The sequence below is a fragment of the Triturus cristatus genome, chromosome 5_2, assembly GCF_964204655.1.
Source record: "Triturus cristatus chromosome 5_2, aTriCri1.1, whole genome shotgun sequence".
NCBI lineage: Eukaryota > Metazoa > Chordata > Amphibia > Caudata > Salamandridae > Triturus > Triturus cristatus.
The window spans coordinates 8559630-8575008 of NC_140588.1; the positions used below are offsets into that span (position 1 = coordinate 8559630).

At 50.1% G+C, this 15379-nt stretch overlaps 1 protein-coding gene across 1 annotated transcript in view; it reads left to right on the forward strand.

Moving 5' to 3' along the window:
- The window catches only part of DNAH5 (dynein axonemal heavy chain 5), a 5853083-nt gene that overhangs the window by 2390623 nt on the left and 3447081 nt on the right, over nt 1-15379 (forward strand). The window contains exon 29 of the mRNA XM_085606747.1: nt 1010-1209. Coding sequence (XP_085462873.1) covers nt 1010-1209 — 200 coding nt within the window. The remainder of the gene's footprint in view (nt 1-1009; nt 1210-15379) is intronic.

The following is a 15379-nucleotide window of genomic DNA, read 5'->3' on the forward strand; positions in this document are numbered from 1 at the left end:
TGAGTTTCTCTGCTTTGGTATATTATCACTCACATTATAATGATTGTAATGATTTGAATCGTTGCTGTTCCTTTCCATTTACTCTTAGTTTAATTGTTTCTTTTCATTGTCATCTCTGCCCATGAATCACAATTCTTTCAATAAGTTATATTTATAAATATTATTTCTTAACCGTCATCTGACATTTGTAATGTGATAAATATTGTTGTGATTGTTAATTTAAACATTTTATCTGCTTCATTTTCGCATTTAACATCTGTCAGCTTTAAATTAGATAAGCAAAGTAAGTTGTAGGTCCACTGGGTAGGGGCATTTATATTAAGTTCATGTCAGTGGTCTGGAGAGACCTGGCTAACAATGTCAACTTTCATCACCTTTGTGAGATCAGGTGTAGATCTGAAGCCTACATACTACTGTTGTTTTCACCCTAACCCCAGAATTAAGCACACTTTTTTCATATGGAGTCTTCATATTATTTTTTATGTTGGTGGGAGTTTCATAAGCGCAAACTAGACTCGAAGGTGTCAGAGTGCTTTACAGAGCACCAGTTGCATTACAGATGTACACATTAATTGTTGTTTTTTTTATGTTAGGCACGGGAAGATTAAGTGATTTACCCAGAATCACAGGATGTTGAGCAATCATGTTGAGTGCTGAGATTCGAACCTGGTTCCCCAGCCTCGAGGTCGGCCGCTCTGGCCGTTATGCCACATCCTCTTAGCCATTTGTGCTAGGACACATGCTAGTGTTAATAACATAGGGCTGCACCAACAGTTTTGTACATGTCTACGCAAATATGGGATTCAGAATTAAGAAAGAAATGCTGCATTAGCAATTCCTTACATATGAACACAAATGTGATGTTCTGAAGGTGGACTGCCTAAAGGGCCAAAACATTAAATACTGTATATAATTGAATAATTACTACACTCAACCATTATACTTTTCCAGTATAATTTCTGCAGCCATGTAAACTGTACGATTTTACTGCTGTCTCTTCCCATTATAGGATATCTGCATCAGCGCTGTGAAGGAGAGAGATATCGAACAGAAGCTGAAACTGGTCATTGCAGAGTGGGACAATAAAACATTTACATTTGCAAATTTTAAAACCCGAGGAGAGCTGCTGTTGAGAGGGGACAGCACATCAGAAATTATTACAAGCATGGAAGATAGCTTGATGATCCTAGGATCTCTCATGAGTAACAGGTACAATTTGAGACAACGCTAAAATCATTGGGTTGCGTGCATCCAGTTAGGAAAGAACTGTGCACTACAACAGAACTATGTGTGATTACTCAGCAAAATCAAGAAAATGAGCATTGCCCTTAAGTGCCTTGTTGAGTTTCTCTTACTGCGATACATACTTGCAGCACTGCACTGCGACCGGAAAGGGATAGATAGCTCGTGTACAAGCTGGCCAGAGTATTAGAGCAGCAGAAGTGGTCAACAGCAAATAGGAATTTTCCAATTGTGTTGTTGTCCAATGCACTCTTCTGTATATATCTTAATTTAAGATGTACAAGAAAATAGGTGATTCCAAGGTTTCCTATTGCAAAACAAGATATCTGTCAAAATGCATGTACCTTTTAGGAACATTCTTGTTTATCTTAACTTACTAACTAACCAGCTTTTTACTTTTAACAGCATCAAATCCTTCTAAAGTCAGACTATCTTAGCATATATGGATACTTTGGTACCCTCGCACATTTTAGGAAAGAGTAACTGTTGTTTTTTTCCAAAAGAATCTTTAGTTTGAGTGTATATCCACCATTTTGGAATGTTCCAATGATTGCATATGTTCCAGAACTTTACATTATGTTCTTAACCGGGAATTGTGCGTCAGGTTATAATGATTCAAAGTCGATTCTGCTCCTGAAGTCAGTGCTTCTCTAACATCTACCAAATCCTTCCCTCTAACACTGGTATCAATGTAAAGAAAGAATGTTTCATTCATAGCGAAGCAACCCAAAGATATTGCAAAATGGTTGCAAAGTGAGCATTCAGACTTGGGAGTATTATAATCATACACCGGTGGGTGCCTAAAAGGGTTGCTCTTATCCTATAAGATTTTTCAAAACTTACATGAGTTCAGCATAAATCTCTCTGTACGTACGTTCTTCCTGAAGAAGCAGTGAAGCTGCTCCTAAGCCTGTTCTTGGCTTTAAGTTCTCTTGCTGAAATGTAGATTAGAATAGCCTGCAAGTGGCTTTGCTTTCATTCACATCTTTGCAGATTTCTCCTTTACTGTGCATTGGCTTACTGCTGTTTATGTCAGAATACTTATTTAAATGCCATGTACTACCCTTATATATTCTGTATAATCTAGATTTCATACAGATAATCTTCATTAATTCGATTCCTCCTTTCTCGGCTCAGTAATTATACTAATTGAGTAAATGCACCTATTTACTCCATCGTTCACCTTTTCCTTAAGCTGTCTTTTATTTTACGAATAACCCAAGACCTTCCCTCTATAAACCTTGTCTGTCCCAAACCCTGTTCCTGCTGATGCTAATCCCTACTACCAAAAAGGCTGACTGTTAAAAAAGTGTCCCTCTTTCGCATGGTATTTCCCCACAATTTTTGCCTTGACTATTTTTGTTGGCTGTGCACTCTGCTAACCAAAGGTAAAGTGACTGTGCGCCCCCTTTCAACATGAAAAATTGGCATACTCCTAATTGGCATATTTAACGTACCTTTAAGTCCCGAGTATATGGTACCGAAAGTGTACCCAGGGCCTATGAGTTTAATGTCACCAGTGGGCTGCAGCACATTTTGTGCCACCCAATTCAGTGACTGTACAAGCATGGTTGCAGGCCTGCCATGTGTAGCACAGTGGTTCAGGCTTTAACTGCAGATATGACCTGTAAAAATAACCCCCTTTGACAGGCCTAACACCCTCCTTTTAAATATTTTTAGGTAACTTCTAAGTACATGTTGCTGCAATTTAAAGCAGGGTGAATGGTATTTAAAAGTAGGACATGATCTGAAATTCAAGCTCTTGAGCAAATGGAAACAAACTCCCTCGAGACTCAGTCAAAGGCACCTAGCTATGCTTAGAGGCCACCTAAGCTTCTTTTTTCCGCGCAAGTAAGCGCAGATCCGGGAAGAGCATACCCTTTAGTCACTTTTTGACTAAACTTTTGAACATTTTTGGTTCCTCTTTCGAGTCGACCTCGACTCCTGGTGCCGGTAGGGATGCCCGGTTTCAAGCCGTGCGACGCCTGTCATCGCCTGATGTCGGTCACGGATCACCACCATCGTTGTCTCTACTGCCTTGGGGCCGACCATGATGCCGAGTCGTGCCTCGACTGCCGGGCCTTGACCTCGAAGGCTAGGCGGGAGCGGTCCCGAAAGCTGCTCGAGATCCGGCAGCCATCACCGCTCGTCGGGATCGAAGTCCTCGCATTCCGGTAAGTCGAGGCACAGTAAGAAGAAGTCGAAGAGGCTACATCGCTCTTCTGACTCCCCTCGCCGGTTGCGCGACTTGGCTCAGGGTTAGGGTGGCACTACCCGCGCGGCTCCATCGGAGCCGCAGGAGTCGCATCCGGCCCCATAACCTCCGGACCCTGGGCCTGATGCGACTCCAACAGAGATCCGAGACTTCCTTGTGGCCATGCGGAGTCTCGCTCCACCGTCGCGGCCTGCCGGCGCGCCTTCGGGCCCCGCAGGTCCGACTGGGAGGCCTAGCGAGCCGGCGGCTCCTGCCCCGGTGCCGTCGTCGTCGCCGCAGGCCCCCGTGGGATCCAGGCCTGGATCCCAGTCGACCTTACGAACCCTCCGCCGGCGCCGACCCCTTCGGTGCCGCCCCCGGCGCCGTCTTCGGACGACGTCGTCCCCAGGTTCAGTCCGGGTCCGGCGTCAAAGCGGCGCCGCCCGGCGCCGTCTCCGGCGCCGATGGATGAGCAATTCATCCGCCGCCCGGCTCCGACCTTTCAGACTGTCTACCAGGAGTCGGATAACGGAGACGACTGGGAGGGGTCTGAGGACCCTCTGGCACAGCAGTTCCAGTTCGATCAGGACTGGGCAGAAGAGCTGGGGGATGCCAGTGGTCTCGACACCTCCCCTGACACTGGCTTCATCTCTCCTCCCTCCGTGGCTACGGAGGAGGGTGCTACCTATTCTGTGGTGCTGCGCAGGGCTGCCAAAGCCCTTCATCTGGTGCTCCCCGCAGTGGCTGTGAGGACTAACCTCCTCACCGAAGTTCAATGAAGCACTGACTGATGTTCTGATGGGCACCTGATCCAAGCTCTCCACAGTCACTCCTGTGGACCGGAACGTGGCCCGGCGCCACCGACCAGCACCGGGCGGCCCCAGCTTTCTGTCAGTGCACCCCACCCCTGAGAGCCTGGTTATCCAGGGCTCTACCTCCCAGACCGCCTTTCCGTCCGCTCCTCCGGATCGGGAATCCAAAAGGTTGGAGCAGTTTGGGAAGAAGCTGTATTTCTCCCTTAGTTTGGGGCTGCGGTCTATCAACACCGTGTGCCTTTTGGACCGTTATACCCACTCCTTGTGGGATACGGTGGCAGACGTGCTGCCCCAGTGTCCGGAGGAGGCCAGGACACGGCTCGCCCAGGCTCTTGCTGAGGGGCGGGATGCAGCACGGTACTCAATCTGATGTGGGCTTGACACCACGGACTCGCTAGGAAGGGCGATTGCGACGACGGTGGCGATTCGTCAACACGCCTGGCTGAGATCCACGAATTTCTCCGGGGATGTCCAGAGCACCCTCATGGACATGCCCTTCGATGGCCGTCGCCTCTTTGGCGATAAAGTGGATAGTGCACTGGAGCGCTTTAAGGATCCAGGGCTACGGCCAAGTCCTTGGGCCTCTCAGCCCCGTGCCCGCAAACTTCCGCTGTTCGCCCCTTTCGTGACCTAGGAAGGGGCACCCCCACACGACCGTCTAGCCAAAGGCCGCAGAACCAGTCTCAACGCAGTCGCGGACGTGGATTCCACCGAGGCAGAGCAGGGGGACAGAGAGCCGGTCAGCCCACATCTGCCCCAGCAGCATCTGCCTCAAAGCCTTCCTAGTCCGACCTTTCAGGCCCATTCCATGCCAGTGGGAGGCAGGGTTCGCCATCCCCTGCTCCACTGGTGTACCATCACGTCGGACAGGTGGGTGCTGCAAATCGTCCGAAGGGGCTACTCTCTCCCCTTCGAGGCGACTCCTCCAGCCATGCCGCCACAGTACCACCGCATGTCGGGGGATCACTTGCTTTTCTGCAGGAGGAAGTTACGGCGCTCTTGGCCAAGGGTGCCATCGAGCGCGTTCCTGGTCCAGAAGTAGGTCGGGGTTGTTATTCCCACTACTTTCTGGTTCCCAAGAAGGGCAAAGGGGGCCTACGCCCTATCTTGGACCTCAGGAGCATCAACGCCTTGCTCCAGAAGGAGAAGTTCAAGATGCTCACCTTAGCTCAGGTTCTGGCTGCCCTAGACCCTGGAGACTGGATGGTAGGATTGGACTTGCAGGATGCATATTTCCACTTCCCCGTCCTGCCGGCCCACCGACGTTACCTGCGGTTCACAGTAGGCCATGAGCACTTTCAGTTTGCCGTGCTCCCCTTCGGCCTCACCAGTGCTCGGGTGCTCACGAAAGTGATGGCGGTGGTCGCAGCTCATCTGCGCAGATTAGGGGTTCCAGTCTTCCCCTATCTCGACGACTGGTTGTTAAAGGTGGGCTCGCCCCAGGCAGTCGTCTCCCACCTCCAGACTACGGCCGACCTCCTGCATTTGCTGGGGTTCTCCATCAACGTGCCGAAGTCGCATCTGGGTCCCTCCCAGAAGCTTCTTTTCATTGGAGCGGTTCTGGAGTCTGCGCAGTTTCGGGTCTATCCTCCGGAACAGCGGGTTTGGGATATTCAGGCTCTGATTCCGATCTTTCAGCCTTTATCCCGAGTTTTGGTCAGGTTGGTGCTGCGGCTGCTGGGTCTGATGGCCTCCTGCATCCTGCTGGTACATCACGCCAGGTGGCGGATGCGGCCTCTGCAGTGGGACCTGAAGTTCCAGTGGGCCCAACATCGGGGCAACCTGTCTGACCACGTGCTGATTTCGGAGGGCACTGCAAGACAGTTGCAGTGGTGGCTCACCGACCGCGATTGGGTCAGTGGCAGATCCCACGACCTACCCCAACCAGAGCACGTAGTGGTGACGGATGCGTCCCTCCTGGGATGGGGGCCACATGGGAGAGGCATAGATCAGAGGCCTCTGGTCTTTGGCGGAGTCCCTGCTCCATATCAACCTATTGGAGCTGCGGGTGATCCGGCTTGCACTGAAGGCATTCCTTCCCTCTGTTCGGGGAAGTGTAGTGCAGGTGTTCACGGACAACACCACCGCCATGTGGTATTGCAACAACCAGGGCAGGGTGGGGTCGTGGACCCTATGTCAGGAGGCTCTGCGCCTCTGGACATGGCTGGAACATCAGGGCATCACCCTGGTGGTTCAACACCTGGCGGGCTCTCTGAACGCCAGAGCGGACGAACTCAGCCGCCGGTGCATGATGGATCACGAATGGCGTCTGAACTCGGACGTGGCGCAAGGCCTCTTTCGGCAGTGGGGAGAGCCTTTGTTAGATCTATTCGCCACCGAAGAGAACGCGCAATGTCATCGGTTCTGCGTGTTGGAATTTCCAAGGCGGCACTCGCTCGGAGACGCTTTTCGTTGCGATTGGAGTTGCGGTCTGTTGTACGCCTTTCCGCCTATACCACTTCTGCCCAGAGTGCTGAAGAAGATCAGGCGCGACCGGGCCCAACTCATCCTTGTGGCTCCGGATTGGGCACGAAGATACTGGTATCCCGAGCTACTCAGTCTATCAATCGATCCCCCAATTCGACTGCCTCTTCAGGAGGACCTTCTGTCGCAGCAGCAGGGGACGGTCCTCCACCCGAACCTGTCCCGCCTCCACCTCCATGCGTGGAGATTGATCGACGGCAGTTGATGCCATTTGACTTGCCTCCTGAAGTCTGTGATGTCATTCTGGCAGCCAGGCATCCCTCCACTAAAACGGTATACGCCTGTCTGTGGAACACATTCGTGGCATGGTGCACAGCAAAGGCTGTGGATCCCCTTTCCGCCCCGCTTTCTGAGGTTCTCCTCTTTCTTCTTTCCCTGACCCAGCAGGGCTCTGCTCTGGGCACCCTCAAGGGATATCTTTCAGCTGTTTCTGCTTTCTTATGGCTTCCTGATCAGTCTTCTCTTTTCAAGTCCCCTGTTGTTGCTTGATTCTTTAAAGGCATTACTCATATGTTTCCTCCTGTCCCTTTAGTAATGCCTCAGTGGGATTTGAACCTAGTGTTGACCTATCTGATGTGCGCTCCTTTTCAGCCACTTCATAATTGTCCTTTTCGTCTTCTGACTCTTAAGACTGCTTTCCTGGTTGCCATCACCTCTGCCAGACGAGTGAGTGAGCTCCAGGCTCTTTCTTCTAAGCCTCCTTTCCTCTCTGTCCATCCGGACAAGGTTGTTCTCAGGACTCGTCCTTCCTTTTTACCTAAGGTGGCAACTGCCTTTCACATCGACCAGTCTATTACATTGCCCACCTTCTTTCCGCCTCCGCATCCCTCGAAAGAGGAAGAGAGGCTCCACCGTCTGGACCCAAAACGAGCGCTGTCCGTCTATCTGGACCGCACGAAACAGTTCCGGGTGGACTACCAACTCTTTGTTGGCTACGTGGGCGCTAAGAAGGGATGGGCAGTGCACAAGCGAATCATCTCCTGTGGGTCGTTTTGTGCATTAAGGCCTGTTATTCCTTGGCTAAGAAGGAACCTCCTGTGTGGCTGAGGGCTCATTCCACTCGGGCCACAGCGGCTACTACTGCCCTGGGACGGGGAGTCCCTCTGCAGAACATTTGTCAGGCAGCAACGTAGGTCTTGCTGCACATGTTTGCCAAGCATTATTGCCTAGACAGCCAAGTCCGGAGAGACGGCTTCTTTGGCCGTTCCATTCTCCAGGACTTCCTGGTGTGATCTTGGTTCGCAGACCCACCACCGGGGTTGGTATTGCTGGGGTATCTATTCTAAGGTAAGGAATCTAACTAACGTGTTTCTTTCAGATGAACAAGTTACTTACCTCCGGTAACGATATATCTGTAAGAAACATTAGTTAGTTAGATTCCTTACCACCCCACCCATCCTCCCCGCTCTGCGAACTGACATCTAGGGTTAAGGTCATCCCTTTCAGGGCGCTAGATTCTTGGCACCAATGTCGATTTCTTGCATGGCTCTGCATTCCTGGTGCGGAAAGCTATGTACAAGAACTGACGTCAGCGCGCGAGGGCGGCGTCTAAGTACTCCGATGACGTCATCCCGGCGCTCACGACGCCGACGACGGACGCGGAGCCGCAGGTGACGCCTAGCGACGCACAAGGGTATTGCTGACAAAAAATCTTTACGGACCCAGCCTGACGCCTGGGGATATTCTAAGGTAAGGAATCTAACTAACTAATGTTTCTTACAGATATATCATTACCGAAGGTAAGTAACCTGTTCGTTCATATGTTATGGGCCTGCCCGCATCTTCGGGATTACTGGGGAAAGATCCGGAATATACTTGGGGAAATCACACACCTCACAATACCAGACAACATACTAGAGTGCCTGCTGGGTCTACACAAGCGCACCAGGGCCCAGAAAGTCAACCTGCATTTCCTGGACCTGGCGATTATACTGGCTGTCAGAGCAATCATTAAGTTAACTCAGTTTACGGCTTTAAGGCTCAGATACGAGGCAAGCATCCTTAGAGGTACTAGTTTATATTATGGATGGCTCCAAATGTTTCCTTTTATTTGCATTCTATATTTTGTGTCGTGTAATGCTGGATACAAAGATGTGAAGTTTGTAAAGTTAATTATAGATAAAGATGGGATACTGATCTACAAAAACGAAAATGCCATGGATGTTTGATAAGATGTATTGTACTCAAACTGAAGGATCAATAAAGCTTGTTATAATAAAAAAAAAAAGGATCACGTGAGCCCCTCAACATGGCGTCACTGGTGAGGAATAGAAAACTCTCCCGCAAGAGACGGCTAATAACAGCCTCATCCAACGGGAGAGAAATCCCAATAGCGTGTGGCTCTGGAAACACCTCCCCTGCCAGAGACTTTTAATTGCCAGCCTCGACCAACGGGAGAGTCGAACTCACGGAATCCGAAGGAGTCCGAGGAATCAATAAGACCTTCCCCGCAAGAGACAAGGCACCGGCGGTCTCAGCCAATGGGGAAGCTACAATCAGGTAAACTTGGCAAGGGCACAATAAATCCTTCCCGGATGCGGTACAAAGAGAACGTGCAAACCGCACTCTTGCCGCCTTGAGGATGACAGAAGACCGAAGGAAATATCCGGGGTTCCGCTACAGAATAATCGGCAGCAATGGTGATTGCCGACTGCCATTTACCCAGTTCCTTGCGTGATGCCCGGAACACGTACGACGTGTTTCTCGGGGCATGCCGGGAACTGTAGTTTTCATAGAAGTTTCAGTTTCCTGGTTATCGCGTGTGTGTCAGTCAGCGCGTAACCAGACTTTCAAACCCTGACAGTACATCTCCGTCTCGGTGGACACTTACTGGCAGATGGCTTATCAGGATGCAGTCGATTAAATTTGGCCACCAGACGGGGGCGTGAACAGCCCCTGCCGGTTCCCAAGTGTCTTCCTCAGGCCCATAACCCTTCCAGGAAATCAAATACCACAACCTCCCACACGCCCTCTTGGCATCACGTATCCCTTTGACTTCATACTCCTGATCATGGTAAACCCATATGGGCACCGGAGTCCGCTTTACCGGACTGTGAGAAGGCTTCAAAAGAGGTAGACGGGGTGGATTCTGAAGTGGGTTGGCAGGCGCAATTTTACTGCCACACGGTTGATATGTTTAAGCACTCGATAGGGGCCAATGAATTTAGGGTTAAACACACTGTGTTTCTTAAAACGAATATGTTTCGTTGATAGCCAAACCAATTCCCCTTTTTTGTACGAAGGACCAGGTCTACGGTGTTTGTCTGCCTGGGCTTTGTACCTTTCTTTGGCCTGAAGCAGATTGCTACGTGTAGCAATTAAAGTTTTGCGTACATGTAACAATCGCTCTTGAAGGTCCGGAAGTCTGGCGTTGGTACTGGGGAGGATTAAAGGGTTGAACCGAGGGTGAAACACATAGGTACTAAAGAAATGAGTGTGTTGCGTGGAGAAGTGTTTAGCGCTATTGTATGCTATCTCAGCCACCCACAACCAGTCCACCCAAGCATTGGTATTTTTATCGACATAACACCGAAGGAACTGTTTAAGGGTTTGGTTCAGTCTTTCTGTTTGGCCGTATTTGTAGTTCTGCACACCATGTCTTCCAGAAGCGAGCAGTGAACGGGCCCCTCTGTCTGAAACTATGGTTTTAGGAAGACCATGAAGCCGAACTATATTAATCAACAGAATATGTGCCAACTGGCCTGCTGTAGGTGCTTGGTTACATGCTATAAAATGGGCTATCTTGGTTAGATAGTCAATGACTACGACTATTGTTGTCTTCCCCTGATCCTTGGGCAACCCCACAATGAAGTCCACTGAGAACCTTTCCCTCGGGACATCAGGAGTGGGCTTTGCCTGTAGAAGTTCTTGTGGTTGTCTGTGGTCTGTCTTCATCTGGGCGCATGTGGAACATTCTTTTACCCATTGTAGAACGTCCGGACGAACAGTCGGCCACCAGAATTGCCGCAGCATCTTCTCCAGTGTTTTCTCACCCCCGTGTGTCCAGCACACAGGAGATCATGACACCATGTAAACACAGTCTTGCGTAGAGCCTTGTTAGGAACTAGTACCTGAGGACCTTTCATGGGGAGTCCTTGCCGTATCTGCCAATCCCTGTGATGTCTAATCCATGTTCTCCAAGTACAGGTTTGCACCCCTATTCTAATGTTCTGCAGAAAGTCTTTCGTTTGGGTAACACATAGAACGTTACTAGGTTCTATGATCGCTCTTTCCGGGGTAATGTTGCGTTGTGTGGGGTTTTCTTGTCTCGTAAGAGCGTCAGCTTTTTTGTTGTCCACTCCAGGCTGAAAGGTTACTATAAAATGGTACTCCTCAAAGAATTGCATTCAACGGAGCTGCCGTGGGGTGAGATGACGTGCGGCCCGCATGAATTGTAGGTTGCGATGGTCTGAGTAAACCGTCACCTGATGCACCGCTCCCATCAACCAATGTCTCCATTCCAGAAACACATCTTTGATAACTAGGAGTTCCTTCTCTGCTATGGTATAATTTTGTTCTGCTGTGTTTAACTTCCTGGACATGAATGCTGTAGGATGGAGATATCCTGTAGTTTTGTGCCGTTTAGACAAGAACGCTCCTAACGCCACTTCTGATGCGTCGGCCTCTACGATGAAGGGTAGTTTGGGATTGGCATGAGTGAGAACAGGAGCCGTTGTAAACACCTTTTTCAGAAGGTCAAAAGCTTCTTGGGTTTCTTCGGTCCATAAGAAAGAAGTTTTCTTTCGGGTTAGTCGTGTCAAGGGTGCCACTAGGTCAGAGAACTGTCAAATAAATCTTCTGTAGAAGTTCGCAAACCCTATCAGACTTTGAATATCTTTGACGTTGCATGGACGAGGCAAATCTGCTACAGCTTTAACCTTCCTCTCCGCCATTACCTGACCCGACGGAGTGAGCATGACCCCCAAGAATTCCAGAGTAGTCCCATGGAATTCACATTTTGTGATTTTGCAGAATAGTTGATGTTTGCATAATGCTTTCAGGACTAGGCACACATGGACGACATGTTCCTCTTCATTGGGAGAATATATCAGTATGTCGTCAATATAAACCACTACAAAGTGGTCAAGATACTTCCTGAGCACCTCGTTAAGAAAAAATTGAAACGCAGCGGGGGTGTTGCATAACCCAAAGGGCATAACGAGATATTCGAAAAGCTCATACCACGTCTTGAAGGCAGTTTTCCACTCATCTCCTCGGTGCATCCGGACTAGATGATACGCCCCTCTCAGGTCCAACTTGGTATAAATACCAGCTGCTTGGACTTGTTCCAGTAGAACAGGGATCAAAGGTAGTGGATATTGGTTCTTTATAGTGAGGGCGTTCAGGGCCCTGAAGTCTATGCAACATTTTAAGTACCCGTTTGCCTTTGGAACTAATAAAAGAGGAGATGCTGCAGGAGACCTGGAGGGACAGATGAATCCCATTGCTAGATGTTTATCCAAATAGGACTGCAAATATTCGTTCTCTGGTACCGTAAGGGCATATATCCGGCCACACGGAATTACTGCTCCTGGAATCAATTCAATCCGACAATCGTATTCTCGGTGCGGAGGAAGCACCTTCGCCTGGGTGTCGCTGAATACGTCAACATAGGCTTCATAGTACTTGGGTAACGTCACTGCTTTCTCTGCAACCGTCGCGATGTGAAGCCTAAAGGCCAATGCTTGAGAGAGTCGGGTGAGTGCTTGAGTACAATGGCTTTGGCAGTAAAGGGATGTCAGTTGTAGAGTTTTTGTTGCCCAGTTTATGTTGGGTTTGTGTTTTTGCAACCATGGGAGTCCTAATATAACTCCATACTGCGGGGCTTGGATAATGTTGAATGATAACCATTCATGATGGTATCCTTCAAAAGTGAGCTCGTATTCTGGAGTACTGTGATGTATGGGTCCCGATTCCAGCTCTTTACTGTCAACTGCATACACCATTTCAGGTTGAGGCTTACATAAAATTTGTGCTCCTAAACGTAGTGCTTCATTCCGATCCATAAAGCATCCTGTGGCTCCTGAGTCCACCATGGCCATTATTGGTTTCTGCTCTTGCTCGATTTCTACAGTTAATGAGATGAAGAAATGATCTGATTCCGTGACTGTGAAAGGCGTTATTGAAGGGATGGTACATCTGCTTGAGAGTTTCCCTTCTACTACCTTCAAGCATTGATGTTTTCCGCCCCCTTTTCCGCTGCTACTATGGCCAATTGACCTGTTCTTAGCTTGCCGTACTTGGGTTTCACTGGACAATTCCGGAGGAAGTGTCTTTTTTCCCCGCAATACAGGCACAGTCCCCGTTTGCGTCGATGGTCCCTCTCACTAAGCGTTAATGAGGCTCTCACCGCCCCTATCTCCATTGGTTCGGGCATGGTAGAAGACTTCTCCACAGGGAACGTGCGATCGTATGACGGGCGTGTCTTTCCTTCCTCTTATGCTCCCCTTTCCGCTCTTTTATTCTACGATCAAGGCGCAGCGTAAGCTCAATGAGGGCGGCACACGGCTGGGTTGGGGGTCTATTTGGGCAAGGACGTCCTTTAATTCCTCTGTGAGCCCCTGATAGAAAATGGCTGACTGTTTGGATTCCGGCCAGTCCATTTCTGCAACTAATCTTTGGAAGTTATTGAGGTACGTGACCAGATCCGAGGTGCCCTGTCGAAGTTCTAACAGGTCCCTGGCGGCAGAGAAGGTTTCTGCTCTTCGATCAAATGTCTTTTCAAATTTCCCTCTGAATCCGCCCATCCCTTCTTGCTACAGGAACTGCCCACTGTGCTGCCTCGCCTCCCAGATAAGAAATCAAAAAAGCCACCCGGGCTTGGTTGGTCACGAACATTTTCGGCTTACAGGTGAAATGTAGCAGTCCTTGAGTCATGAAAACCTGTACTTTCTTTATATCGCCATAATATCTTTCAGGGGGGGCTAACGATATCTGTGTGGGCATTTCCACTACCACTGAAGCAGGAAGGGTGGTTCCCCCTGCGTCAAATGGGTTTCTTTGGATTCTGTCTACTCTACTCTGTAAATGTGGTGTCTCCAAACGTGAAGCTGCTAGCTCCTGACGTGAAGTTGCAAGCTGTGTTTGTACCAACGCGAAAGCCGCTATAACGTCTTCCAAGGGGGCCATCCCGATTCCTCAGCACAATCAGGAGGAAAGAATTTGTGGGCTATTCTGTCAGGCTCCTCCTTCCAAAATCCTCGGGATTGCACTGATGCTCAAAAGGGGTCCACCTTTCGACAGCCCCAAGTCTGGAATGTGAATACACACAGACTGTTGGGATAGTCAAGCGAGGGAAGGGTAGGAACAGCTGGGAGGGAGATCTGGGCAAGGAAAACAAAGAAACACAAGGTAAGTGTATATCCGTATACCTGTATTTCCACAGAAGAATTTACCACATTCCAATATTACTAAATTACATACTCCCTACCTGCAAAGGAAAAAAGGTAAGCTTTTGATGCCAGAAGAGAGTAGGGTGGATGCAAGGTTTCCACATGAACTAGTAAATGAAAAGAGAATACACATGTGAAATAACTCATAACATTTATGACACTTTGTTATTCTAGCAATGTTCTCTCTCTTAACCTTACCTATAAATGTATGTGGTAACAATTGTAGATTGCAATGCCCAGACAGGCGGGACACCCTTTCTTCTATCTCTCTCCTGGGATGAAAAAGGACCACCAAAATGAGACAACGTATGTTCTGGCTATGTTAATAACTGTCTTAACATAGCCCACGCTTGGGACCACCGAGGCCAGATATCCCACTCTCGGTCGCCCAGGCACCAGCGACCCTCCCACGGCACCGGGACTGCCTTCTGGAGAGCGACGCCACGGTAGGGTCACAACCGGGCTGGGAGTGAGGCCCGCTCTGCCCCCGAGCTACAGAGGTCGGGAACCACCTGCCTGAGGGACCCCTGGACATCCCAGTGGAGCATACCAGGAGAGAAGCAGGGTGCGCTTACGGGTGCAGGTGGAGTGCTGCTGCGGCCCGGTGGCTGTTCTGATGCATCGGGCCGCGTGGATCCCCGATCTGGAGTGAGAGGCATGCCCACCACGGCAACTTGGAATGCGGCGGCGGCCCAGGCGAGGCCGCGGCTTTAGGGGCGGAGCTCTGACGCCGGCCCCGATCACCTGGGTTAGGAGTCCGGACTGGCGCGACCCCCCCTCCCAGTCGACTTGCACCCTGAATTCCTACAGCTGGCTGGCATGGCGCAGGGCCTGGTGGGCCCAGAATAGCAAGCAGCAGTCCCCCGGCGGAGGCAGGTCCTCGGAGGAGCAGGCGGTGAGGACGCCCCTGGAACTGGCGGAGGCCCCAGAGCACACGGTGAGCGACACATACGCCTTACCCTGGGGCCGGGGTAGCGACATTTGCCCAACCTGCGGGACTTGATGCATTAGCGGCGTGGGAGGCCAACCACTGGGGAAGGAATCCTAGCTGCGCTCCACCATTCCCCAGCCAGTGACTGATTGAACATTGTGTGGGTCTCGAGGAGCATTGAGGCTGCATGGGGGCCCTTATAAACATGCCTGCACCATCCCTCTCCGAGCCACAGCGGGAGTGGTGGGCCTTCCCTCCCGCGCCTCGGACTGAAGCTCCAACCTGACCCCAATGTGTGGACATTCATGACCTTCGGGGCGGC